General features: G+C 42.5%; 2 protein-coding genes across 3 annotated transcripts; one reads left to right on the forward strand and one right to left on the reverse strand.

Annotated features, from left to right (window-relative positions):
- Nucleotides 1-265: 265 nt before the first annotated feature.
- LOC110367947 lies at nt 266-5,146 on the reverse strand. Of its 2 annotated transcripts, XM_021314846.2 has the most exons (5): nt 4,743-5,146; nt 4,565-4,648; nt 3,658-3,756; nt 3,144-3,212; nt 266-603 (listed from the first exon to the last, which is right to left on the reverse strand). In XM_021314846.2, exons 1-5 carry the CDS (start codon nt 4,993-4,995, stop codon nt 563-565), a joined length of 546 nt encoding a protein of 181 aa, XP_021170521.2. In that variant the 5' UTR covers nt 4,996-5,146; the 3' UTR covers nt 266-562. The 2 variants fall into 2 exon arrangements, with proteins under 2 accessions (XP_021170521.2, XP_035988236.1); XM_036132343.1 differs by lacking the exon at nt 266-603 and having other exon boundaries at nt 3,017-3,212.
- Nucleotides 5,147-13,341: 8,195 nt separating this feature from the next.
- Nucleotides 13,342-25,494, forward strand: LOC110367825 (coxsackievirus and adenovirus receptor homolog). Its single transcript, XM_036132348.1, has 3 exons — nt 13,342-13,438; nt 21,544-21,882; nt 24,833-25,494. The coding sequence occupies exons 1-3, from the start codon at nt 13,363-13,365 to the stop codon at nt 24,955-24,957; spliced, it is 540 nt and encodes a 179-aa protein (XP_035988241.1). The 5' UTR covers nt 13,342-13,362; the 3' UTR covers nt 24,958-25,494.
- Nucleotides 25,495-27,734: the final 2,240 nt, after the last annotated feature.

Consider the following 27,734-nt stretch of genomic DNA (forward strand, 5'->3'; position numbering starts at 1 on the left):
ACAACCCTGCAGTGAGCTGCATGTAAAATGTTTTATTCAGTTTCTCTTTCTTTTTAATCATACTTGTATTTACATAGATTTAAAAATAACAGAAGCATTACGACATGTTTATATTACAGAGTTAAGGTGAGCTCTACTTCTTCGAGTGCAAAGGTCAGTACAGGTAGCCATTCATACCACACAGTACCAATGAATTAGCTTTCAGTTTCAAAGAGGTTGGCGATCCCTGCTTTAGTTATTAAAATGCATAGAGAAAAAAAACAAACAAAGGCAATCAGCATTTATTGTTTCTGCTCAAAGAATACACTTTATATTACAAATTTTCAGTTCATTACAAAACAACTGCTAGCTTTTATTAAATGTTGCCGTTTTTCTCATAATGTGATGAAACAGTTTTCATTCAATGACAGAGTCAGATTCTTGTTTTTTTGTACATTTTCTCAGCTGTTTTTTTTTTCATAAAAAATAACAATAAATATTAAATCCTGCTGAGGTGTGGTCTGAGGCAGATCAGGGACCAGTTAGGGACTGTGAGCTGGACTTCACAGGATGGACGATGGGACTAGAGTCGAGGAGAGCGGATCTTTGGCTCCGGATGAAGCTCTGAAAACACAAACAGTTCAAACTTCACCTCTCTTCTAATAGTTGTCATATTACTACAGAACATGGGGGCTCTGCAGTCTGGATAAAGACCCCTCTGTGTTCTACATGAACAATGAGAAGGTGTCTGGATGGCAGCCAGTCTAAAAAACCTCACCCAGCGTGAAGGCAACCCTGATCATGATTACCTCGTCCTCAGTAAGTGAGGCAGCGTTGGAGGAATCTTTAGAACCTGCACAGTGTCTGAACTGTTTTCTGAGCTATCTATAATTTTAGCTTCATCTAAACCTACCTGTATGTTAGACCTAATCCCAACCAAGTTGTTTAAGGAGGTATTCCCTCTGATCAGTGGTCCTATTTTAGACATGATTAATCTATCCTTGGTAAATGGATATGTACCACAGGCTTTTAAAGTATCTGTTATTAAACCTTTACTTAAGAAACCATCTCTTGATCAAGATGAGTTGGTAAATTACAGACCTATATCTAATCTTCTTTTCTTATCTAAAATTCTTGAGAAAATAGTTGCTAATCAACTTTGTGAACATTTACAAAGTAATGACCTACTTGAGGAGTTTTTAATTCAGGCTTCAGAGCTCATCGTAGCACTGAAGCAGCTCTGCTGATTTAAACAGGAAATGTCAGACACTAGACAGGATAAAGTTCCAGTAAATTTCAGAATAACATCAATACACCAGCTTAGGTAGCTTTACTAGTGTAGACAAACCTGCAACAGAAACACGAAGAAACAGGCAGATGAAATAGGATATTTAAGCACCCGGATAATGACTTTGCCTTAGAAAATGAAAACCATGGCCTTATTTTAATCATTTATGAGTGATACCAACAGAAAGGACCACATCAACTTCTGTTTTCGCCAATAGCGTTTCTGCAAGTAAAGCCAACACTGATTTAGAAGCAGCTTAAGTCAGGGTTTGCAGAACTGGATCAGGACCTCAACCTGCACTGCATTCAGTGTGAGGAAAAGACTTCCAGGACACCAGACCTCGAGGACCGGAACAGAGGAACCTGGTTATAGACCCTTCAGGGGTGCTTGAGTCTGTTTCTGGGCCTCTTTTCAGTGGGATATGCTGGACAAACCTTCAAAGAGAGTAGGGGACGTCCCGTATTTGAGCCACATTTAAGTGTCCCAGATCTGACACTCATTTTCCCCTATTTTGACTGCAGCCTGCAATTTGTATTTAAAAATCACTAGATGGCACTCCATGCCATACTGTCCTAGACCTAAACAAGGAAGTCACATGAAAGCAGGAAGCCACCAACCCTCCATCCCCCAACCCGGCCGCCGCAGCTGTACATTATTCTATAGGCGCCGAGTAGGAAACCCTAAAGAGAGACGCTTCAACAAATCATCTCGGTCATAGACCTGGACGCCCTCAGGATTCCCTTTGATGCAGAGAAGCACTGGATTTACTCTGAGGTCCCACCAGAACAAAACCTTACCCTACCCTCTCTAAGGCCCAGTGCTTGTGTCTTGGATCTCATTAGTTTGGTTATGATCCATACTTTAAGACCATTGACTAAGACTAGAGCATAGATGGACCAGTCAGCTGAAACCATTTTTGACCCAACTCTTCCTTAACCAGGAGCAAAAGGAGGTCCACTGAGGTCCCCAGCTCCATCCCTGAGAGCTGTTATCCTGCACTTTTAGATGCTTCCTCATTATCACGCCTCTGCAACACTGAATGACTGTTACTGACCCCTTCCCCAACACACCCATATCTGATCCAGCAATCAGATACGGGTGTGTTGGGGAAGGGGTTGCAGGACTGTAGCTCTTAAGGACAGAGCTCGGACACCCCTGCTGTAGACGATATCCTAATCCATCCCTGCCTCCATCTGACCATCCCCTGAAGGAACCTGTTTTCTATTTCACACAATTCTCCAACGTAAGAGACAAACATCATCCTCTCAATGACTACACCCTGAGGTCCTGTCCATGAACAACCAACCTTGGTTCCCCTGGGGGGTGGGGTGGGGGGGTGGGGGGTCAAGCCTGGACTGGGAACTACCCAGCTCAGAATCATAGATCCAGGAAACATAAACTCAGCTGCAAGCATTTGAAATAAATACCTGAACAACTCATCTTCTTCTCAGAGTCAGGCAGAATGCCAATATTACATCTGAAACTCTGCTTCAGTTTTTGTACTTCATCTTGTAATGGCTTAGATAACATGCAGATTAAACCAAAACTGGTCCACCCCTTAGTAATGGGGAGTCATTAGGGTCATTGTTGGCCTGCAAATTAAATCAACAAGGCCTTTGTTGGGCAATACTATAAAGCTTGGAGCTCCACACTACTCCAGACATTTTGAATTAAAAAAAACATTTCTGGATGGGAAGCGAAACATCTTCAAACTTTGGAAAAAAGTCAAGTTGTTTTGTTTTTAAAGTTTTCTGGATGACTGAGAATCTTCACCAGCATCTGCTTCTGTTTGATCTGATTGGCGTCATTCCCCCGGACTTCACAGGAAACCACCCAGAACAAAACGATGAAGGTTGTTGGTGGGGAGCGGCTTTACCTCTGGTTCTGTTGGGTCTGTTTGGGATCTTTTCTTTTCTCACAGCTGCGTAAACCGCACATGAATCATCTGAAAATAGAAATCAAAACCATTAGAGTCATGCAGGTAGCAGTGCAGGAGGACAGAAGAGCTGTGATGCTGTAGAGCTGGTTGTCTCTGATCATAGAGCTGCAGGTTAGTAGGAAACAGGTTAAAGGTTGTTTTCTTGTTCTGCTGTTAGCAGCAACCAGGAAAACATGTTTTCAGACGTCCCTGTGGCACAGATGAGACCACAGAGATCCACTTCCCATGATAAAAATGAAGTGAAACTTTAAAGGAATCAACTGTTTAATGCTGATGTTGGCGGTAAAGTGGCACTACATAGACTGAATGTTTAACCTCTGTTTGAAATAGGAATTAAAACAAACTGTAACAAAGTTTCTGCAGTTTTTTTCTTTTTTGCATGAAAGAAAACATGTTGGAGGTTCTGAAACTGAGAGCAGATCTGAGATGCAGATAAATAGAGCAGCTCTACCTCTGAGCTGCATCTGGTCTTCAGACTCTGTGAGGTTTGTCTGTTCATCTCTCATGACCTCTATCCTCACTTCAGAGTAAAGTGAAGCTCGGTCGCTGTCTGAAAAATAAAACACACAGATTACATTAGTGCTGAAACAGCTGCTGGCCCAGGAGCTGTTGGTACTGGAATAACCACAGGAACCATCACATATAAAGTTATCCTGAATATCAGTCCAGGGACCTTTGTAACCAGTAATTATTCATCTTTGGTTGGGTCTACCATGGTGGTGAATAAATCATTAACCCTGGAATCAAACAGTCTGAGCTACTGCAGCAGCTTTTGTCTCTTTGTTGCTGAAAACCATCAGTTCATCTGAGAGGAAACCAGAGAAAACAACCACAGCGCTGCAGATATATTCTGCACTCTGGCACTGAAGCAGGAAACCAGAGGTTTGTGACACACACGCATCCCGCCACCATCATTTACAGACATCAAAGGGAGGAAGTTTAAAGACTGCAGAGGTCGGTAAAACCGGCCTCAGAAAGTAAATCCCCTGCCTACTTCTCCATCCTGGGACACTTATCCAGCTGCTGAGGTCTCCAACTCTAATCCTGAAGGAATGGAGTCCTGCAGACTTTAGATGTTGGAGTGAACCCAGCTACATCCTACATCAATGCTATCACAGAACCTGACACCTTACTCCCAGTGAGGAGACATTTAATGCCAGTAGAGCTGGATTAGAAGGTTGGAATCAGCAAATTATTGATCTGGAAAACCAACTAGATCCACTGTTTGATCATAGATGTTGATGGAAAAAATGAAAGATTAACTTTTTAACATGGATGCAAACACAGAAATCTAAAAAATAGGCTCTAGATAGAAATAAATGGACCTCACAAAGATATCAAACACCACTGAACGCTACCTTTGCTGCATCCGATTGGTTGTAGTCGTGTGTGTACAATTTCACTATATGGGAGGTCTTCATCTCCATCCTCATCCTCAACAACTGAAAGCAGCACAAAGGACAACGGAGGAGTTACAATCTGAGTAGATTAAAGAGTCAGCATCTCTGAGTGAGGAGCTCCATCATCATGTCTGACCTTCATCTTCATGTTTCCTCTGGAGGTAACATCTCAACAGCAGAAGCAGAACGAGCAGCAGAAGAAGAACAAAGATGCAGACAAGACAGATGAGAAGGGAACGAGGAATACAGACAAGAGGAGGAGAAGAAGGATCCAGAGGAGACAGAGAACCGGGAGGACAGGTGGATGAAGGAGGAGGAGAGGCGGATGGAGGAGGGGTGGTGTTTCTCCCTGAAATGATCCAAAGGTAAATGTTTAGTTCTGGTCTCATGATGAAGGTTGAAGCAGACAGAGAAGCTGCTGACCTGAGACAGAGATCCTGCTGGATGGAGACTCTCCATGATCGCTGATGTTACACCTGTAGAGGCCTTCATCAGAGCTGGTCACATGGTGGAGGGTCATGTGACCTGCAGGCTCAGTCCTGATGAGGGAGCCATCTTTATAGAAAGCAGCTGGGAGGTTGGAGGGAGCGGTCTTTGTGTGACAGCTCAGAGTGACGTCATCTCCCTCCATCACAGGGAGGACAGGACTCTGCAGGATCACTGATCCACCTCAACACAGAGACAAACTACAGCATTTCATCCATTTCCACACAGCTTCATCAACACTAACTCCACAGTCTGATCTTACCAGTGACAGTGAGCTGGATGCTGCTGCTGCTGGCTGCTCCCTCTCTCCACTCACACCAGTAAACTCCACTGTCATATGGGATCAGGTAGCTGATGTTACAGGTAGAACCAGCTGGTTTCCCCCATCCGTCTCTACACTGAGTCCTGTTTCCTTTGGTTGCGTTCCTCCTCACAGTCCATCCAGCAGAGCTGTTGTCCTCCTCACAGCTCAGAGACACAGAGTCTCCTTCAAAGAACTGAGATCTGCTGGGACTCATAGTCAGACCAGCTGTGAGGACTGAAATAGAAATAAAAAACTGTAAATATATTGACGGTATTTTATGAAAATATCAGTTAATTGTGTACAAAGGTCCTTCAGAGACTTTAACTAGGGTTGTGAGGAAGAGAGTTCCAGGTAAGGATGCTGTAAACCACCCCCACAAACAAAAGACCAGACCCTCACTCCTGACCAGCTCCATACTTCTGACCAGACTCTGAGACGACCACTACTTTTCTCCTGGGGCTCCCGAAGAGAGGGGGGCTAGCGAGCCACCCAGTCTCCTTCCTCAGCAACCATGAGGCCTCACGGGCCCAAAAGACAGGAACCAGCACCTGGGAGAGATCCCTCTTCACCTCTGTTTATTTCTTCTCAGCCTTTACAGGAATGCGAACTCCAGACGGAGCTGAAAAGCCAGCAAAAGGAGTCAGTACCGCAAGCTGAGGGCAAAATCTGCTGAGATTGTGGCTGCAACCGGGTCAGAGGATGCCGCAGAGACCAGGCTGATCCCGACCACGTGTCAGCTCATGGCTGGGTCTTCAGAGCTAAGCCACTAGCTGCTGCAAAAAGACCAACGGTTCCCCTGCTTTTCAGTTCTCCTTCCTTGGATGACCAAAGTGGACTGAACTCACATGAGGCATCGACAGGTTGGACAGAGGGACCCAAAGGGAGAGGTTAAATGGCTCATTTGGAAATGTTGTGATACATTCACATGTTTTTAAACAATGACAGAGCTAACAGAGACAGCTCATTGCTAGCATTTGGAACCATGTCATTGTCGAGTGTCTTTTTATGGTTATAACAAAGGTTATCTCCACAAGGGTTTCATACATTGATGGGACATTAATCTTTACGTTATCCGGCCCACTCATTATGACTAAAATAAAACCGAAGCTTTTATTTGTTAGCACAGAGTGTCCGCTAGCCAAAATGCTATGAGCTTCTGGTAGCTTCCGATTTCCGGACATTCAAAGGAGCTTGTTTTAAATCATAACGCTTGTTTGTTTTCGCTCCGCCGTCGTTCGATAGAGCTATAAGCCTTATCCTCGCATTGATATTAAATATGAATGTCAGTTTAAAGGCAATTTTGATAACTTTAGGCTTTAATTGATTTAGCATCCGATCACTGCAGCGCCCCCAAGGTCCCTGAGGTATCATGGCATTGATAAATTCAAGCGCTCATAAGGTAATCATTTTACTGAGCAAATCATTCTTTAGAATATTATTTATTCAAAATAAAGTTCTGGTTAACTTGTGCTTTGCATTGTGAATGTGTTGAAACACATCCCAAATGTTGTTCTGAATTAGTCAAGCTAATTTAACCTCAATTCACATTCTTTAAGTTGAACTTTGGTTCTTTAACTTAAACAAAATATTATTTCATCAAATAATGTTTTGTTTAACTTTTACCTTTGCATGTAAATAGTTCCTTAACTTCTTTTTCTCTTCATTTTGCTTAGTAGTATAGTTAAGTTTCACTGGCCTAGTGTGGGATAATCAAAGGTAACAGAACAGCTGGAAGGCAACTTAAGAAGAGACGTGAGAAAACGATCAATGAATGTAAACACAATAAGAGAACAAATGCATGATCCCAATGATAAAACTCAAAGATAAATAATCACAAATGCCTAGGGATCGTGACACCCCCTCCACGGCAGAACCAACTTGTTGTCTTATCATCATTTACCCCACGACGGGGAAATTTATAGGATTAAAGCAACAGGCAGGTGCACACAACACAGACAAAATTACATAAGGATTGAAAGATATAAGAGGTGGATTAGTTAAAAAAAACACTGAACATAAAATTATTAGGCGCCCGCCTATGCATTGAAAATGGACCTTCGGAGCTATAACAGTGATACATTTATCGCCGATATTCCAGAACACTGGATCCTGCCGACTTCTCCCGGCCGGGCGGAAGTGCAACTCAGCCGGCGACCGGAACGTAAACAAAGCCGGCGTTACCGCGGAGGAGGATGCTTGCTAGGCTAAAACTAACACCACACTGGCTATCTTTACTAGGGTGACCAGACGTCCCTGATTTCCGGGGACAGTCCCCGTTTTGGACCCCCTGTCCCCGGCTAAAGCTGTCCCCGGAAATGTCCCCGATTTTACCGAGGAGAAAATGTTGCGCGTAGACTGTTATTACGGTAGAGCTGTTGCGCGCAGAAACAGGTGTTATGGTAGCTGATTGCGCTGCTGATAATATAAAGATGAGGAACAGAGCGCACCACTAGACGGGCGGTAATGATCCTTTTGGATGTGGTCAGCACCCATGAAAACACGAAGAAGAAGAAGGGCGCACCACTTTTAAAACAGAAGAAGAAGAAGTGGAAGTTCTTTGTCATAAACAGTGATTGGGAGCTGCTGTGTTATGGTAAGTGTGTTAAACGATTCAGTTTATTTGGATCGGGCTGATCCTGTGATAAATGTTTGTGTCCAGGTTAAAAAAAAATCAATAAAAAGTAAGACAAGACCACGAGTTGCAGCTCACCTGAGTAAAAGACACTCAGATAAAATGTAACAGAATGATTGTAAACTCTTTGTAAGGCACTAATCTGGTACTCTGGTTCTCCAGGGCTCAACAAGGGTTCATCTAAAGATGTTTTAGAACTGATTGGTGACCTTTAGTTTATATTTCAGATAGTTAGTTATACGTAGAGTTATGTGGTTTTATGTTTTTTGGATACAATCCGGGTTACCACCCGAACATCCCTTTCAGACAGCTTCCTCGTGCGTCCACAGTTAATCCTGTTGGATGTGGTTCATCCTTCTTGGTGATATGCTGACATTACCCTGGACACCGTGGCTCTTGATACATAACAAACACTTGCTGTCTTGGTCACAGATGCAAGGCAAGGCTAGGGAAATTTATTTATATAGCACAATTCAGTACAGAGACAATACAAAGTGCTTTTACATGATTAAAATATAGCAAAATAAACGCAAGTAGGAATAAAATGTAGATAGGAAATAGAATAAAAGCAAGTAGAGATAGAATGTAGAAACAAAGTAGAACATTACAAACAGTAAAACAGTTTAACTAGAACAGTCAAAGGCAATTTTAAACAAATGTATTTTTAATCTTGATTTAAAAGAACTCAGGCGTTCCGCACTTTGACAATTTTTTGGAAGTTTGTTCCAGATAAGTGGAGCATAGGAACTAAATGCTGCGTCTCCTTGTTTAGTTCTGGTTCTAGGTATGCAGAGCAGGCTGGAGCCAGAAGACCTTAATGGTCTGGAGGGTTGATACACTGATAACAAGTCTGTGATGTATTTAGGTGCTAATTCAGGGATTTATAGACTAACAGAAGGATTTTAAAGTCTATTCTCTGAGATCCAGGGAGTCAGTGTAAGGACTTTAGAACTGGGGTGATGTGTTCTACTTTCTTAGTCTTGGTGAGGACGCGGGCAGCAGCGTTCTGGATCAGCTGCAGCTGTCTGATCCACTTTTTAGGCAGACCTGAGAAGACACCGTTGCAGTAATCAATTCTACTAAATATAAACGCATGGATTAGTTTTTCTAGATCCTGCTGAGATATTAGTCCTTTAATCCTGGAAATGTTCCTCAGGTGATAGAAAGCCGACCTTGTCACTGTCTGTAAATGCTTTTGGAGGTTCAGGTCTGAGTCCATCACTACAACCAGATTTCGGGCCTGATCAGTGGTTTCTAGCTGAAGCGACTGAAGCTGTGTGCTAACTTTTGATCTCTCCTCTATTTGTCCGAAAATTATTACTTCAGTTTTGTTTTTATGCAATTTTGTTTTTATGCAATTGTTGGTGCACATTCAGCAAGATGTGCACCAACAATTTGTCCTCCTTTGAACTCACCCATGTCACCCATAATGTTGTGTGCATTGCAATATTTTGAGCAAAACTGTGCTCTTACCCTGCTAATTGGACCTTCACACTCTGTTCTTATTGTTTCAATGTGCAATTAATGATGATTGGCCACCAGGCTGGTCCAATTTAGCCATGAAACCTCCCACACTAAAATGAGAGGTGTTTCAGTTTCATTGTCCAACCCCTGTATATAGTGTATTTCACTTACTGAATTGAGTTACTGAAATAATTGTCTATACTTTTATTTATTAAGATTTAATTCTAGTGTTTATGTAAGGCAGAGGTTACAAATGTAAACGTTACGACCTTTTGTTTGGACCGTTTTTGCCTTTTCTTCTTTCTATTAGAAACGGCTCTAAAAGAAGAGGTGGAAACAACGCCCCCAAAATGACGCTTGTGGCCAAAAAGTGTATTATGTCAGTAGTGGTTTAGGACTACCGTAGCAAATGAATGGGAAACATTGACTGTCGGCTGTCGCCAATTATCTCATTAGCTGCGTCTCAGATCGAAATACGCAGTTTGCAGCTCTGCAGACGCAAAGTTTTCCTGATCGGCAGGTTTTGATGAAGACAAATCCTTTTCATTCAGGAGATTTGATTTAAAATCCCCAAGCGATGAGAGCCTACGACCAAGGAACTAAGAAAGCTTTGCCTTTGACGGTTACGTGCACCACCAGGCGGGCGCCTTCTTCAACTTCTTCAGAAGTTGAACGATTCTAGTTATTATTATTATTTTATTGTAATAATAAAATAAAAATCACAAAACCTGAAAGGTCAACAGTTTCATGATACATCAAGCTTAAATGTCAAAAGTATCAGTATCGTATCGATATCGGCGATACTGCCCCTGTATTTACTTAGTATCGGATCGATTACAAATTCTCAGTATCGCACACCTCTAAGCACAACCCTCCAGGTAGCTGCATCTAAAATGTTATTTTATTGAGTTGGTCTCCCTTTTAAATCATAGTTGTACTATAATTACATAGATTTAAATGATGAGTCATTAAAACAATGTTTAGATTACATAAAGTTAAGGTGAGCAGAGCACCTGCACTCTTTAAAGGCTGCATGAACTTTTTTCAATCTCTGCAGAGTGCCACCATGGGTCCCTGTACAAGCCCCCATGGACCAGATTTCTTCTGGGTGCTAAAAGCTGCCTCTCTTAGGCAGAAGACAACTTTCTTCACATTACATTCAGTCATTCACCCACCCACACTGGTGAGCTACGTTGTGCCCTGGAGCTGCCAGGCAATCGGTGCCACCGGGCCCTCCGACCACCATCAGCAGCTGGCTTAGGGGGTTAAGTGTCTTGCTCAAGGACAGAATGACTGAGATGATTGGAGCAGGGGTTCGAACCAACAACTCACCAAAAGGTTTTGTATTGTTGTTGCCATTTAAAACTGATAAAGTGAACTGACAAAAACAGTTCCTGTAATGATTTAACATCATAACACAGTTAAAGGAGAAATTACTGACCTGGCTTTGTCATGCTGCACAGCACCAAGGTTAAATCTGAAGAGAAATTACATTAAACTTGCTTTAAGAGAAGTACTTCAGAGCATTTCATTATCTTTTACAGCTTTAAGAAAAGTACTTCAGTACATTTTATTAGTTTTTACAGCTATTAATAAGCTGACGGCTGTAACGTTCAGTCAAGGTCTGTTACATTCAGGTGAGCTGGGACATCTCTGCACCTGTGGATTCCTGTAACTTTGTTCTCTAACATCCTAAGACACTCCTGGTGGCTCTTAAAGCCATTTTTCAGCAGTTAAAGCAGAAATAAAGAATCTGTTCTTACCAAGCAGACATCTAACAGCTTCCTTCATTTCCTCTTCATTCATGTTACTGAAACCAAGTGCAGACCGCCTCTTCCTCTAGCCTGAAGGCGGACAAGCTTTGAGTTGTTTTTTCTTAGTTTCTTTTGTTTTTTCCTTTTCTGTTGGCAGTTTAGGCTTTTATATCAAAGCATTTTATCATATTTACTGGTTAGCTTGTTTGACTTAAAGCTGCACATTTAAGACCACTGATGAAATACGTCTATGGGAATAAAATAAAATTGCTTTAACTTTAGACATTAATAGTTTATTTTCTGGAGTTTGCATTAGTAGGTGATGACATCAAAGATGAACATGAACAATGCATTAATACTGGTACAGTAAAGGATTTCAAACTTCCAGTAGAGCGTAAGTATTATATGAAATTTGAGAGAACTCATCATATACTGCCCATGAGCGCCATCTAGTGGTCATTTCAAACTTCCCTTTGAATTGATTAGAATCAGCACAGCTTTAAATACCACGAAAGTGCAGGGAATTTATCTTTGGCTTTAGCCACTCACAGCGTCACCCTTGTTCAGATGACAGTGGTGTAGTCCACAAAGTACACGGGTTTTACTACTGGGTCTGCTGAGGTTCAGCCAATCGTGCAGATGGAGAAGAGGAGTGGAGAGAGAACACACATGCAACAAGACCCGGGTTGGGGCGGTGCCCCTGCTCCACACTATCCTAGTAATGGGGATCACCTCCTGGGTGGGGGCTAGAAGCCCCTCTGGGGTACCTGTACCTGGACCTTGGCATATGGAGTGTGTGTGGGGAATGTGTGTACAGTGTACTTGTGAGTGGTTATGAGCATTTGCATGTGGGGGCATTAGTGTGGGAACATGTGAATGTGACTGGGTTCCTGTGATTATGTGCTTGTCTTTTTGTCAGGTTGGGTTTTGGGCTGCCTCCTCTCCCCAGGACATCTGAGATCCCCCGGGGAAAGGGGGGTTCCCAGAGCTTTTCTCTGCTCAACCCTGAAATGGTTTGTTGGTTCATTTTGGGGTCCAGTGCTCTGGAGGCCCTTCGCTCTCACAAACAGCTACATGTACTTGGATCCAGGTGCTTACAGATTCACTTCTACACACAAAAACACTGTCATTAGCGTTGGCTGTCACTTTATACATCTTCTACTAAACAATACTGTGTATTTTTTGTGATGGTATCTAAACCGTTGGTTGTTTGTACCTGCAATATTTTTTTGGTTGGTTTTACTGTCCTTGGAAGCATTGCAGGAAACTATGCTGGTACCGGTTCTGTTCACTTTCTATGCTGCAGACTTATCCATCAGTTCACAAGGTTGCAAACTGCTGCAAAGAGAGCCCAAAAATGTTCTTTCACAAGTGGGAAAGTTTCGTTCAGACAATGCTTGTGTCTGTCTGAACCCATTCAGACCCAGGTGGCTGTCCCCCCAGTGTGACCCACTCATCATGACGGCTCACAGGCAAAGAGATGAGAGTGTGGTGCTAAAGAGTGGGCAAAATAAAGCGTTTGTCCGTGGCCAAACTGGACAAACGCTTTTTTTTGCCCGTAGTTGTATAAAGCCAGGGGGCTTTAAACAGTGACCCCACCCCCCTGCTATGAGAACAGTCCCCCAAGTGCCTGCAAATGTCTCACATTTCAGTGGCTTTAACCTTTAGTCTGATTTTAGTTCTCATGGCTTGATTGCACAAAACACACGCAAGTTCAGTTTGTTGTATGGTAGCCTAACCCTGGCATGGCTTAAGCAGTTTTTTACTGTAGGATTAAAATAATGAGGAATCAAATGTAATCAATTTAAACTGTTAAAAATGTCCGTTAACAAATTCCTGTTTTACCCGTCTGGGTGTGTTTGTTTTTCTACTGGTTTAAGCCTGTTCTTTTAATGTTGAGCCGGATCCAACATGATAAACATACTTTAGAATATATAGTTCTGACTAGTTACATTTTTAGTTTTTATCAAAGTTTGTGAATCTAGCTGCCTTAGAAATGCTGAAACACTCCCACTTTGTAAGGTTGTACTTCCAGGACCAGGGAGCCTCTAACAGGTTTTTCTTCAGCTGTTGAGACACGTCTGATCATATAAAGGCGACTGCTGCTCCTCTCCACATGGCTGCTTTAACGCTGCTACAGCTGCTGGTTCTGGTTCTGGTATCAGGAGGTTCTTCTGGGTCGGACATTTCCGGTATGTACCAGCTAAACATGGAATCTATTATCTTATTGTCTGTTGTGGCTCCAAGGAAACCGGTGAAGGTAGATTTTTACAGAAACGTTTACAGCTTTAGGCTTTGATCTTTCCTACCTTTTAGAGCTAAAGTTCTGTCCAAATGGACCAGATTCTGGACCCAAATCATCATCAGGTCTGTTAGACCCAGGCTGAAGACATGGTGGAAGCATAATCGCAATTAAAACTCAGCTTCAGACATTTAAAGCTTTTTATTCTGTCTAGTTTAATGAAAACAAAAGTTCTGCCTGTGTTTCTCCTGAGGAAAATAAAACGTATTGCCTGAAATAAAGACATATTTATACATTTTGTCACCCTACTTTAGTGCATCGGAGAAAAACACTAATTAACCATTTGACACTGTTTTATCCGTTTAGTGGAAATGAAGGGTAGCACAGGGTTGTTGCTCTAATTTTGGCTCTTTTATAAAAATACTTCATCATGTAAACACCCAAACATAACACATCCATTAAATTAAAACCAGCTTTAAATTTTTGACTTTATTTTTCAAGACATGTTTCATGTGCAACCTTTGTTTTTCTTAGTTAGAAAATGATTAATGAAAACTTTAACTGATGTTCTTTAAAACATTAATCCAAACCACCTTTGCAAATTATCATGAATTATTTTCAGCATGCATGGTGAATCCGTGAAGTTTAAACAGCTTTTACTAACCCAGCATTCATTAAAGCCAGAAACCCTCCCGGAGAGCAGGCTCAACATAATGTGAACGTGTCAGAACAAGCCCAGAACCAACAACGCAACTAAACCAAAGCTTTAGATTAGTCACTAGAAATTAACTGGAAGTAAATTCTAAGATAAGTTGGAATTTCCTTTGTTATTTGTTCTTTAGCTTAGTGCTGCAAAGGTCTATTATAATTATACGGTTTCATTTCTCTTCTACCTCTTTGAGCGGCTTTTGGGAGGCCTAAACGTGAATGACTCACCAGAAATTCACCAAAAGTTTTTCCCCATATGAAATTGCAAGTTTTAATGTAATTAAAAACGGGCATGGGCAAACTGCTCTACAGCACCACCTAGAGTGAGTTGGGCCAAACCGTAAGTCATAGAGATTTTAAATTTGGTAAATAGGTAGATCACTTAATATCATGAATAAAAGACTCTTAGAGGTATCTCCCTAAAACTAACAGGGAGTCTGCCATCTTGTATCAAAGGGTTGTTTTTCCGCCTTTTTTAATTTTTACACCCCTCGAATTCTAACAAACCCTAACAAATTATGTTGAGCTATAAATTTACTCTGTAGACAGCTAAGGCATGGTGGATTAACAGTTATCAAAATGGTGTGGCTATGACAATGTCTAGGGGGCATGGCTGTGGTCCAAACCTTACCTACTCGCCAAAACATTGAAAATGATTTAATTCTCACATAAAAAGCTCAAATTGAACAAGTGTTTTATGGTAGATTGGAATGTTCCAGAGTGTTGGTAGGAGACTCTAGGAACCATACCGTCTCCCGGTGTGGGTTTCATTTGGAAAAAGGGGGTCTGCATGGTTCAGGCGGGCTGGCCAACCGGGGTTTTCTTTTGTTACCTCCGGGACAGCCAGGAGGATTGGTGGGTGGGTTGGGGGCAGAGGTGTTGGTCCTGGTGAGTGGTTGGCTCATGGGCCCTGCAAGGTGGCGAGGGACGAAGGACGGCAGAGCGTCACGAGAGGTCGAGAGTAGTTAAGAGAAGACGATCCAGCGGGGAAGAGCAAACTGAGGAGTGAGTATATGGGTAGGTGGACAAGTGGACAGACTCTGGCTTGATTGGAGGCAGCAGTTGGCAGTGATCAGCGGTGGAGAGAGAACTGGGCTGGATGGGAGGGGGAACAGGCTGGGAAATGTCCAGGGTGAAGCAGGCAAAACCTGAACCCTGACACAAAGAAATCATGAAAAATGCAAAAGTTCCTCCAAGAGCCAAAGTTATGTGTTTCTTACAGACAATAAGCCGTGAAAAAGTGCAGAAACGTGTCAGCTGCTGATGTCAGCACTTCTCAAACTCTTCATTTGGCCTTTCGGTGAAATGCTAACTAAAGAGGACTGAAAGTTATTTACAGCAACAAGTTCATGGATGAACCTCTGCTCTAGAATAGATGGAGGATAGTTGTGTCCCCATCTGGACCTAAACCAACCTCCTATTTCCATTCCCTGCTGTTGTTCTCTATACGCTGGCTGATGTAAAAAAAAAAAAAAAAAATGAAACTTATAACTCATAATCACCCCCAGTTGTTCATATCTGTGGAACCTTGGAACCTTTATTTGCTGCTAAAGGTAAATACCACATTTGTTTGGTAGAATTTCTCAGAGATTTACCAAGTTTAACAGCAATTGTTCCAAAGCAACAAGTATTTTCATCTTTATCAACCCTGAAGCTATGATCACGTGTTGATAAACCCATATCCCTATGTATCAGTGTTAGTTGGTCTGACTCTGAAAAAGGATTAATTACTGCAGTTCTGTGCAGCTTTTCCCAGCAAAGGCAGCTGGATGAGCTGAAAACTGAACAAGTCAAAACATATTATTTTCTCTGTACCTCCAGCACAATCCAGAATAAAGAGGGAGCAAGTTCCAGCAGGTACAGCCCAACATGGGTCTAGTGTTACCAACAAGGTCTTTCTCTGATATCACCTTCAGTCCAAAGTGTGTCATTACGTGTCTCCCCAGAGCTGTAATTAAATAAAGTTCAGCTGACATGGGGGTAGCTTCTTTTGTTCCCCACATTAATTATAATGTGTGGCAGCGTTGACAGTAGAAAGGAAGGTTCTTCACAGAAATACATCATGTATTCCTTCTCATATCCATCCAGTGGGCTGCTTGTTCATACAGGCATTTGTTGTTGTGCAGTTTCTTCTCCAGCAGCCATTGGGTGAGGGGTGGGTCCACCTTGGAAAGGTTCCCACTTCAACATGAAGACACACAGGGCAAACACGCATGGTCACATGGTACAAGAGAAATGTAGAAAACCCAGATAACCTAACAGTCATGTTTTTAAGCAGTGAAGGGAAGCCAGAGCACCCAGAGAGAACCCATGTATAAAGAGGAAGACACACAGAAATGATGACCGACCGGTACTCGTTCCCCTCAGACACAGCCCACAGTGGCCGAGTCATCAGAGAACTTCTGGAGGTGGCAGCTGTCCGTGTTGTAGGTGAAGTCCGAGGTGTAAAGGGTGAAAAGAAACGGAGACAGAACGGTGCCCTGGGGGGCCCCGGTGCTGCAGAGTGCCACCTCTGACTGACAGCCGTGCAGCCGCACGTACTGAGGGCGGTCAGTGAGGTAGTCGATGGTCCAGTCAGCCAGATGTTTGTCCACCCCAGCGTCCTCCAGCTTCTCCCTCAGCAGCACCGGTCTGATGGTGTTGAAAGCGCTGGAGAAGTCAAAGAACATGACTCTCACAGCGCTCCCGGTGGTCTCCAGGTGGGTGAGCGCCACCTGCAGCAGGTAGATGATGGCGTCCTCTACTCCGATGTTGGGCCGGTAGGCAAACTGCAGCGGGTCCAGAGTGGGGCTCACCACGGTGCGTAGGTGAGCAAGGATGAGGCGCTCCATGGTCTTCATCAGAGGATGAGGCGCTCCATGGTCTTCATCAGGTAAGGCAAGGCAAGGCAAGGCAAATTTATTTATATAGCACAATTCAGTACAAAGACAATGCAAAGTGCTTTACATGATTAAAACATAGCAAAATAAAACAGAATAAGAGCAAGTAGGAATAAAATATAGATAGAAAATAGAACAAAAAAGTGGTGATTCAGTTAACTAGGACAGTTGAAGGCAATTTTAAACAAATGTGTTTTTAATCCTGATTTAAAAGAACTCAGGCTTTCCGCACTTTTACAGTTTTCTGGAAGTTTGTTCCAGATAATTGGAGCATAGGAACTAAAAGCTGCTTCTCCATGTTTGGTTCTGGTTCTAGGTATGCAGAGCAGGCTGGAGTCAGAAGACCTGAGTGGTCTGGATGGTTTATACGCTGATAACAAGTCTGTGATGTATTTAGGAGCTAAGCCATTTAAGGATTTATAGACTAACAGAAGTATTTTAAAGTCTATTCTCTGAGATACAGGGAGCCAGTGTAAGGACTTTAGAACTGGGGTGATGTGCTCTACTTTCTTAGTCTTAGTGAGGACGCGGGCAGCAGCGTTCTGGATCAGCTGCAGCTGTCTGATCCACTTTTTAGGCAGACCTGTGAAGACACCGTTGCAGTAATCAATTCGACTAAAAATAAACGCATGGATTAGTTTTTCTAGATCCTGCTGAGACATCAGTCCTTTAATCCTAGAAATGTTCTTCAGGTGATAGAAAGCCGACCTTGTAACTGTCTTTAGATGCTTTTGAAGGTTCAGGTCTGAGTCCATCACTACACCCAGGTTTCGGGCCTGATTTGTGGTTTTTAGCTGAAGCGACTGAAGCTGTGTGCTAACTTTTGATCTTTCCTCTATTGGTCCAAATATTATTACTTCAGTTTTGTTTTTATTCAATTGGAGAAAATTTTGGCACATCCACGTATTGATTTCTTCTAGGCATTTACTCAGTGCCTGAATTGGTTCATAGTCACCTGGTGACATGGTGATGTAGAGCTGTGTGTCGTCTGCATAGTTATGGTAGCTGATGTTGTTATTTTTTATTATCTGAGCTAGAGGGAGCATGTAGATATTGAAAAGGAGGGGACCCAGAATGGACCCTTGGGGAACCCCAAATGGGATTTTTGTCATCTCTGATGTAAAGTTACCTACTGATACAAAAAATTCCCTGTCCTTTAAGTAGGATTTAAACCAGTTGAGTGCTGTACCAGAGAGGCCGACCCAGTTCTCCAGGCGTTCTAACAGAATGGAGTGATCGACAGTATCAAATGCTGCACTAAGGTCCAATAGAACCAGCATGGTGGTTCTTCCACAGTCTGTATTTATATGGATGTCATTAAACACCTTGATCAGGGCGGTCTCTGTACTGTGGTGAGCACGGAAACCTGACTGGAAAACGTCAAATCGGCTGGTCGTTGTTAAGAAGGTGTTTAATTGTTGAAACACAGCTTTTTCAATAATCTTACTGATAAAGGGGAGGTTTGAGATGGGCCTGTAGTTCTGGAGTAGAAGTTTGTCTAAATTATTCTTTTTCAGCAGTGGTTTGATAATTGCTGTTTTTAGGGACTGGGGGAAAACACCTGACAGGAGGGACGTGTTTATTATCTGAGTCAAATCAGACGCTATGACAGGTAAAACTTTTTTAAAGAAAGCTGTGGGTAGAACATCAAGACAGCATGAAGAGGAACTTAGCTGCTGAATGATCTGCTCTAAGCTTTTGTAGTTTATTTGGCTGAATTGGGACATTTTGTCAGGATAAGTTCCATCTGAGTACCGCTTTGGTTCTGGAGCTGGTGTGGAAGTACAAACTGATCCTCTAATTTTTAGGATTTTCTCAGTAAAGAAGTTAGCAAATTCGTTGCAGGCCCTGGTGGAGTGGAGTTCTGAAGCCACGGACACAGGAGGATTTGTTAACCTGTCGACTGTGGAAAATAAGGTGGGAGGTAACTGGTCTGAAGTGGGCCGGTTCCCTGGCGTGCGGCGTTTTGGGAACCAGTACCACACAGGAGGTCTTCCACAGGGTGGGCACCACCCCCAGGCTGAGGCTCAGGTTGTAGATGTAGCTGAGGACCTCACAGAGCTCATCTGCACAGGTCCTCAGTAGCCTGGGGGGGATGCCGTCCGGTCCTGAGGCTTTCCTTTGTTTCATCCTCGTCAGCTGACCTCTCACCTGCATTGGTGAGACTGTGAGGGGGGAAGAAGGCAGGACTGAAGGTGTGGATGGGTCAGGGGTTGAGGAGAGTGGCGGTGGGGGGGGGGGGGGGGTGGTAGATCTCTGGGGGGCTGGTGGTTGGAGACGTGTGGAGAGTTGACGGCAGGGAGGGGGTCAGTGTGGGGGGAGTCAAAACATGTGAAGAATGTGTTCAACTCATCTGCAGACTTGGTGTCACCGTCTGCAGCCCTGCTGGTCCTCTGCCCAAAGCCGGAGATGTTCTTCAGACCTCACCACACATCCCTGACGTTGTTCTGTGCCAGCTGCTCCTCCATCTTCTTCCCATAATCCTTCTTTGCCACCCTGATCTTCCACTGGAGCTCCCGCTGGACTCTACGCTGCCCCTCTCTGTCCCCTGAGTAGAAAGCCCTCTTCTTCTGGTTCAGGAGGACTTTCAGCTCAGGGGTCACCCAGCGGGGGTTGTTAGCAAAGCACCGTAGCCGTCGTGATGGCACGATGCTCTCCACACAGAAGGTCATGTAGTCAGTGATGCATTCAGTCAGACTGTTGATGTCCTCTCCATGACAGCTTTGGAACATGCTTCAGTCTGTGGATCTGAAACAGTCCCTCAGTCTATCACTGGCTTCGTCTGACCAAACTTTCCCTGACTTCTTCTGTGCCTTTTGTCTCCTCACCAGTGGAATGTAATGGGGGAGCAGGTAGACGAGGTTGTGATCCGAGCGTCCGAGTGGGGGGAGGGGGGACGGAGGTGTAGGCGTCTTTAACATTGGCATAAAAAAGGTCCAGAATTTTATTGTCTCTTGTTGCACACGTGACGTACTGGGTGAGCGTGGGGAGGGTGGAACGGAGAGAGCCATAGTTGAAATCCCCTGTGATCAGCAGGAGAGCGCAGGGGTGCTGTGTTTGCAGATTGTTTACCGCGCCGTGGATCTGCTCACACGCGGCGGTGGCGTCCGCGGAGGGATGTAAACACAGAGCACGATTATGTGACCCAAATCTCGGGGCAGATAATAAGGTCTCAAGCTTACTGCCAATAAGTCTATGTCCGAGCAGCATATCTACTTTTTCACGAACATAAGCCGCGCTACACCATCGCTCATTCACAAACAACGCCAGCCCCCCTCCTCTTTTTTCCTCTCTCTGCCAAAGTTCTGTCCGCGCGGATGAGTTTAAAGCCGTCCTGAGAGATCACTGAGTCCGGGACAGATCCATATAACCACGTCTCCGTGAAGCACATAATACTAGCGTCCCTGTACCTGGAAACGGGTTAGTGATGCTAGCTCCTCGGTCTTGTTGCGAAGAGATCTTACGTTTCCCATGACAACCAATGGTAAATAGCTCTTCCTCCGCTTTGTCCTGCCACCCCTGCAGCCTCTCCGTCTCCTCCGTATGTCTGCAGGGATGTCTGGTTTCTCATCAGGGTGGGAAGCGGGGCGACTGCATGTAGGAAAATTTCAAAGTCCGAGGAGCTGGTTCCGCGTGTAGACATTGGGATGTCCAGAGTAGCGGACAAAGGGGTCTCTCCTTGCAACATCAAATAGTGCCGAAAGTAAGAGAAAGCTCAGGAATACTGTCCCAAAAGTTGGCTTCATCTGTGCACATAAGTACCAGATACGGTATTCACTAATAGAAAAAGACTCTATACTTCTTAAAAAACACTATAAAGAAGAGAAAGTAGGAAAATAGACGACTGAGCCAAGGCAACGGGCTGCTGGATCTTGGATATCTTCAATGACAGCATGAAGATTTAAGACTGAAGACAGAAAGGTGATGTTTGCAAGGAAAGAGAGTCCACTTGATCCCACTGCCCTGCCATTGATGTCCATTGCTTCTGCTGTACAGACAAGCTTAGCTTCAGATAAACGTTTTGGAGCTTCACAGACCAGTGCCCTGTCTTTAACTTCTGCTTTCTCTGTTACTGGAGGGAGGTGCTGAGCTCTCCCTTAACAAAAAGTAGGATACTAGAAGTAAATGTATATGACTGTTTATACTTATAAACTTACATATGACATATTCTTGACTTATACGTATAAGTCAAGAATATGTGATCATACTATTATATTTTATGTTTTATATAAAAGTAAACGGAGATAGGCACCAGCACCCCTCGCGTCACCATGAGGGATAGAGCAAGTGAGAAAATGGATGGATGGATGTATGGATGTATGGATGGATGTATAAAAGTAAACGTTGAGTACACTGCCTCATTTTAAGTTCGAAATAAGTATACTGTGACTACACTTGGATAAACTACTTTTTACTGAACTCTACTTTGACCTCTGACCTCTGCTCTGTCTTCTTTCCTGTCCTGCAGGCCAGAAAAATATCACAGCAATACTTGGAGAGAACATCGTGCTGACATGTCGAGCTGCAGACAGCAAACCTGTCACAGTTATAGATTGGACCAGGAGGGATCTGCGGTCAGAGAGGGTCTTTCTTTTTCGAGACAACAACATTTACCTGGATAACCAGCATGAACAGTTTAAGAACCGGGTGGAACTGCAAGACCGACAGATGAAGAATGGAGACGTGTCCTTGGTTCTGAAGAGCGTGACGGCTGCTGACAGAGGGATATATGAGTGTAAAGTTGTTCAGCCAGGAGTAATAAACACTGCTACCACAATCTGCATCATCAACTTGGACGTTGTTCCACGTAAGTCCTTTTGTGGGTCTGATTGTCTGGATCTGAGTCCTCAGCAGCTTCCTGGTTGCTGAAGTGAGCCTGAAACATCTCAGGTGTCTGTGTTTACAAAAGATCTTATACCTCTAGACAAGGCTTTCTTTGCACTGTTCTTGCACAAGTCACTATCACTTCACTTGGATTTATAGTTATCTATCTATCTATCTATCTATCTATCTATCTATCTATCTATCTATCTATCTATCTATCTATCTATAGATAGATAGATAGATAGATATTGACTTATATATATATATATATATATATATATATAAGATTAGATTAGATTCAACTTTATTGTCATTACACAGGTACAGGTACAAGGCAACAAAATGCAGTTTAGGTCTAACGAGAAGTGCAATAGCAGCAAGTGCAGAATAAACAATGGTTCCATAAGTACAGGACATGGATATGTACTGAATAAATATAGAGATGGATACTATTATAAACAGAATTTTACTGATAGATTTGTCCTATGAGTATATTATATAGATAACTAGTATTATGAGCTAAATTTACAGCTGGACATGTAGCGAATATAATATATAGATGGATATTACTATAAGTAGAGTTTCACAGATATGTACAATAGCATAATATACAGATGATTATTATAACAAAGTTTACATGTACTATGAATATATGTACAGATGGCTATTACTATAGGCAGAATTGTGAGCATGATATACAGGTAGCTATTACTATAAAAGGAATAATAAAGTTTGGACAGAAGCTATATAAATTAAAGGTAACTGCATATTACAGTTAAAGTACAGTATTGCAAATGTATATGTAAACAATTGGTACTGTGAATAAACAGTCAGCAGTGCAAATCAATATTCAGTCATAGTTACTTGTGCAAGATGCATGTAAACAGTTGTTACAATGGTAACAGTCAGGAGTGCAGGTGAACATTACAGTCTTGTAAATAACAGAATAACAAAATGGAGGTAGGTGTGAGGAGGGAGAGGAGAGTCTATCAGTGAGGATTATAGTTCAATAAAGAGACAGCTCTGGGGAAAAAGCTGTTCTTTAGTGTGCTGGTTCTGGTCCGGAGGCACCTGAATATATAAATATAGTTACGGCCCAAAGCCTTTCCTCTGAGTCCCTGTGTAGGGCTTCTAATTGGTGCTGATTGGAAGTGGAGGCAGCTGGCCAGACTGACGTCAGCAAGCTTCCTCACCTGACAGCCCAAGCACCAGATGATCAGCTCAGATCAGACCAGCTCGGAGGAGCTCAGCTCATTATTTCTCTCTCTCTCTGCCACCTACTTCTCTCTTTCCTTCTCCTCTCCATCCAGTTATGATTTTTGTTAAATAAATCTCATTTTAAGTTATCCCATGCAGGGCTTCCCTTTGATTAATTATTGTCCAAGAGCCAGGCCATAACAAAAAATATCTATCTATCTATCTATCTATCTATCTATCTATCTATCTATCTATCTATCTATCTATCTATCTATCTATCTATCTATCTATCTATCTATCTATCTATCTATCTATCTATCTATCTATCTATCTATCTATCTATCTAACAGTCAATGCGGGGTCTATTCTTATATTATGTCTCTGGCACTAAACACTGCCACTGTGAATGCGGAAACAACCACCTACCCAATTTCTCTGATTGGCTGAAGACGTAATCTTACTATACATCAGCCAATAATTGCTGAGAGGTTATCTCATCCTACCTTCTCTCATGACAACATGCGCACGAGTCCTATCACGAAGTGAAAAAAAAAGTTAATTGTGCGACTTGAGTACCGTGCAGTAACGGGGTGTCGGCAATGATAACGGCGTTATAGTGACAGTCAAAGTAATTAGTTAGATTACTTGTTACTGAAAAACGTAACGGTGTTAGTGACACCACTTATTTCAACGCCGTTATTCCCATCACTGTTCACCACATCAGAATGAGTATTCTACCTGGAGACGAAGCTAAGATGTTACATCCATTTCTTACTTTGTCCTGTAAACAGGTTAATTGAACCATCTGCTTAAGGCAGAAACTCAGCCTGGAGGCAGCAGGTAACCCTCTCTGGTTGAGGACCAGAGGCTCAGGGTTAGAGCAGCTGACTCTCATCCTGACCACTAATAGTGGCTGTGAATCAGTCTAGGAGGAGGTCCAAATATGAATATACAAACGGAACAGCTTTGTCTACAAATGGTGAAAGATCCTGCTTTCCAAACAGGATCAGAGACATGGAGCAGTCCAGGTTGAACTGAGATGAAGCAGGTTTAAGGATCCAACCTTCTGGCTGAGATCTCCCTGGTTAGCAGGAGAGTCCTTCTTATGGTTTCACTTCAGAGTTTGAGAAAACTCTTGGACCTGGAATCCAAATGGGCCACGTTCAAGAAGGAGACTTTCAGGGCTTGGTTCTCTCAGGGGAGTCTAGAAACCGGTACCAGGTGGTCAGAAAAAACACAGTTTATGTGATTTGAAAAGCAAAATCTCAGACTTCAGAGGGATTTGGTGAGCTGTTGGATAAATACTGGTGTCCATTTGTGGTTGGTTAGGATCAAGAGCTGCAGAACTGGACTGAAGATGTTGAGTGAGGGTAGAGAACTTTTAGATGGATCTCTAATCTGGTCACTACGTTCTGTGGCTTTATTCTAAAGGATGAAACATTGAAGTAGATCTTCATCACTGTGGAGTTACAGAGGGCATTAGAACTGTTTTATGTGGATCTGTGTGAGAAAGTTGATGACCTCTGGAGCATGGTGCAATGCATGTTGGGCTATTTTAAAGGAAAAGCTCTCCCTTTAGAACTAAAGAAACATGAGTCTGCCTTCTGTGCTCCATATTAAGCTTGTTTCCAGTGATCTGATCCCAGCATAGATAACCTGAGGCTGCAGTTGATTCACATGTTCTTCAGTCACCTCCTAGCTGACATCTCATTCTCACACCTGGTTCTCCTCTACAGGGAGCAGAATTCTCCCGGGAAACAAAGAAGATGATCTGGGAAATGGAGGAAATGAAGCTGGATCTCCTGGACTACTGATTGGGCTGACAGTTATTCTTCATCTGAGTGTACGATTTTGGTTTTAGGATTTTTGAAATCATGCATCAAGACAAAGGTTTGCCTCCTACTAAATAATCATCTATGTTTAATTTTTCATGATTAGCCTTAGTCAGACTTTCCTGATGTTAAAGGAAGAAACATATGGTAAAATCTCTTGAAGTAAATCAGGTTAAGAGTTTTTTTCTGGACTCCAGGAACACTTTTTATCCAAATGGTCATCTTTTGTGAGAGGATTTAAATTTTGAAATAGATTTAGGTTGAAGGTTAAGCAGGATTTTAGGGGCTTTAGATGTTTTTTCAAAGCGTATCACATATTATCAACATGTTACATCACTCTCCTGGTTCCAACTGCACATCCACACACGAGTAGCAGCTAGCGCTCCATAAAATACCGTTGGTAATAGCAACAATGCTTTCTTCTAACCTTACTTAGTCTCGCTATCACATGGTCTCAATATTGTTGGTTCCCATTGCTCAGCAGCTTTCTTTTTTCATCCTGTCTGGCAGTGTAGCATTAAGAATTGTTTCAATGACAAAAAGAGCCCAACAGATTTTATCTTCACAAGTGGAGCCTTAGTGCTTTCATCATAGTGCTCCACTTGATTTTTTTATGCAAGAAGCTTTATTAGAGTTTATGCTGAGACTATTTCATGTTCAATAGACATAGAAACAAGAAGACAGAAGAGGAAAAAAAGAGAGACAAAGATGAGACAAAATGCTAAAAGGGACAAAAGGTGAAAGAGGAGATGAGGGAGAGAGCAATATAACGTCCTCTGAGTCTGCTTCTACACCTGCAAAGAGAGATAAAAAGAACAGCAGAACCAGCTGATAAAGTATTACAGGTACAAATAACCAACGCCTTGATACCATCACTGAAGAATATACAGTATTAATTAATGCGACATGTAGAAAATGACAGCTGAAGATAATAACAGGAGTTTTCTACATGGAAGTGAATCTGTAAGTACATGAATGTATGCAGCTGTAGGTGCTTCTGAGAGTGTACTAGTGTCTATAAAGTTTATCCATGAGAAAATATATCAGGTATCTATGGACCATTTTTAAGTCGTTTAAAGTTATTGTCAGCTCAAAGATGCTCAGTAGTTTTTTTTTCTTACAGTTCAGTGCAGTGTGCTGGACAACAACCCTAGGTCTCTGTAAAAAAACTAAAATCTTCAGGTGCAAATAAGGTCACAGTGAAATGAAAGCATTTCTTACTGAATTTTACCAGCAGTAAGTTATAGACTTGTTCATCTGCAGTCTTTCAGGTCGGTGATCTGGGTGTTTTCATGCCAACAGACCGTGGGCAGAATTCCCCTTTTTGTTCTGCACCTACCTCCTTAAATGTACATACCTGCTGGGTAGTTTAACCTGCTGTTTCATATACAGACATGTTTGCTCTTGATTCAGGGCTTAGAGCCACTCAGTGTTTTACATGTCAGTGTTTTTCCTCCTTTTTAGGACTACCTGAGAATTCATCTAATGATTAAAATAACATTAGAAAAGCTTGTTTAGATTGGACTCTGAATAGCTGATTGTGACAGATAAAGGTTTACATGAACTGAGTGAAGTTTATCAAAAATCTATCTGCTTTCTGCCAATAGTCAGATTTTACATTTTTAATTAAACCCATCATCCTGTATCTGATACATCTGCAGAAAGTCACTTTGTTCTGCTCTGCTACTCTAAAACATGCTAAGGGTTATAATCTGTAAATGTTAGGTCTGAAGAGAAGAACTTTAGACTTTAGTAAACTGAGTGGTAATGGCAGCCTTGAGATGTTTTAAGATGATAGAGCTAGCATAGACATTATATAGATAAACTGGCGCTGCCTACTGGAGATGACGTTTCAGTGCGGCCGCCATCTTGGATGGGTCTCTCATGCACCCCTGGTGCATTTCTTTGTACTAAAGGAAGCTGTTCGTTCAACTAAACTAAATCATGACTACCTGAATTTTTACCCGATTTTCCCACAAAATATACTAAATAACCGCCGACCTGACACTTGTACATATCTACATTCTGCTGGATAAAGTTGTTTAAAATAACAAAAGTATGAAGCAAGGCTGGATCAGAACCCATATTTGTGTCACATCCTTCTTCGAAATAACAACTATTGTTATTAGTTTTTCCATCCTCTTTCAGCATTTCAGTGCTACCGTGGCCTACATGTACCAGGGCAGCTTTTAGAGCGTGCTATGTGCAACGAGGGTTTGTTCGCTGTTTATCTGCACAAAATACCGCCTAGAACAGCGTTAATGTCATTGTTGTTCATTAACAACAGTGCCAGTGTCTAAGTTTTTTCTACTGTCCAATAAAAGGAAAACTGGAACGCAACAAGGCAGAGATGACGTACTCTGCTACTCATTAGTTCTGACCTCCGAGGCAAAAGAAACGCACCGTTAGTCTGACTTTGCTCTCTAAAAGTCTGAGAATTTAAGACTGTTGGGTCTAAAATGGCAGCTTGACCTAAAATCAATGTTACATGTAGCAGCTGCAACTCTGAACCTAAGAAATTAAAAGTGGTGTTTGCATTTGGAAAGTTCAGCTTTAAAGGACATTTAGAGGTACTATGAAGAAAACAGCAGCTTTCCTGGCCTAACCTTCTTTTCTCTGTGTTTACTGGAACGCTGTTCACTCTGGTTTACCCCGTTCTCATCCTGAGCGTACGGTGGACTGGATGGGTCAAAAAGGAGAGGCCAGGTGAATGCTGGGTAAAGAGAGCATTAATGAGACTAGACACTACAACACTGATCACTGGTCATTACACATGTTGCATTAAATAGTTTAGATCTCTGTTGAG

The sequence above is a fragment of the Fundulus heteroclitus genome, unplaced genomic scaffold (assembly GCF_011125445.2).
Source record: "Fundulus heteroclitus isolate FHET01 unplaced genomic scaffold, MU-UCD_Fhet_4.1 scaffold_49, whole genome shotgun sequence".
Taxonomy (NCBI): domain Eukaryota; kingdom Metazoa; phylum Chordata; class Actinopteri; order Cyprinodontiformes; family Fundulidae; genus Fundulus; species Fundulus heteroclitus.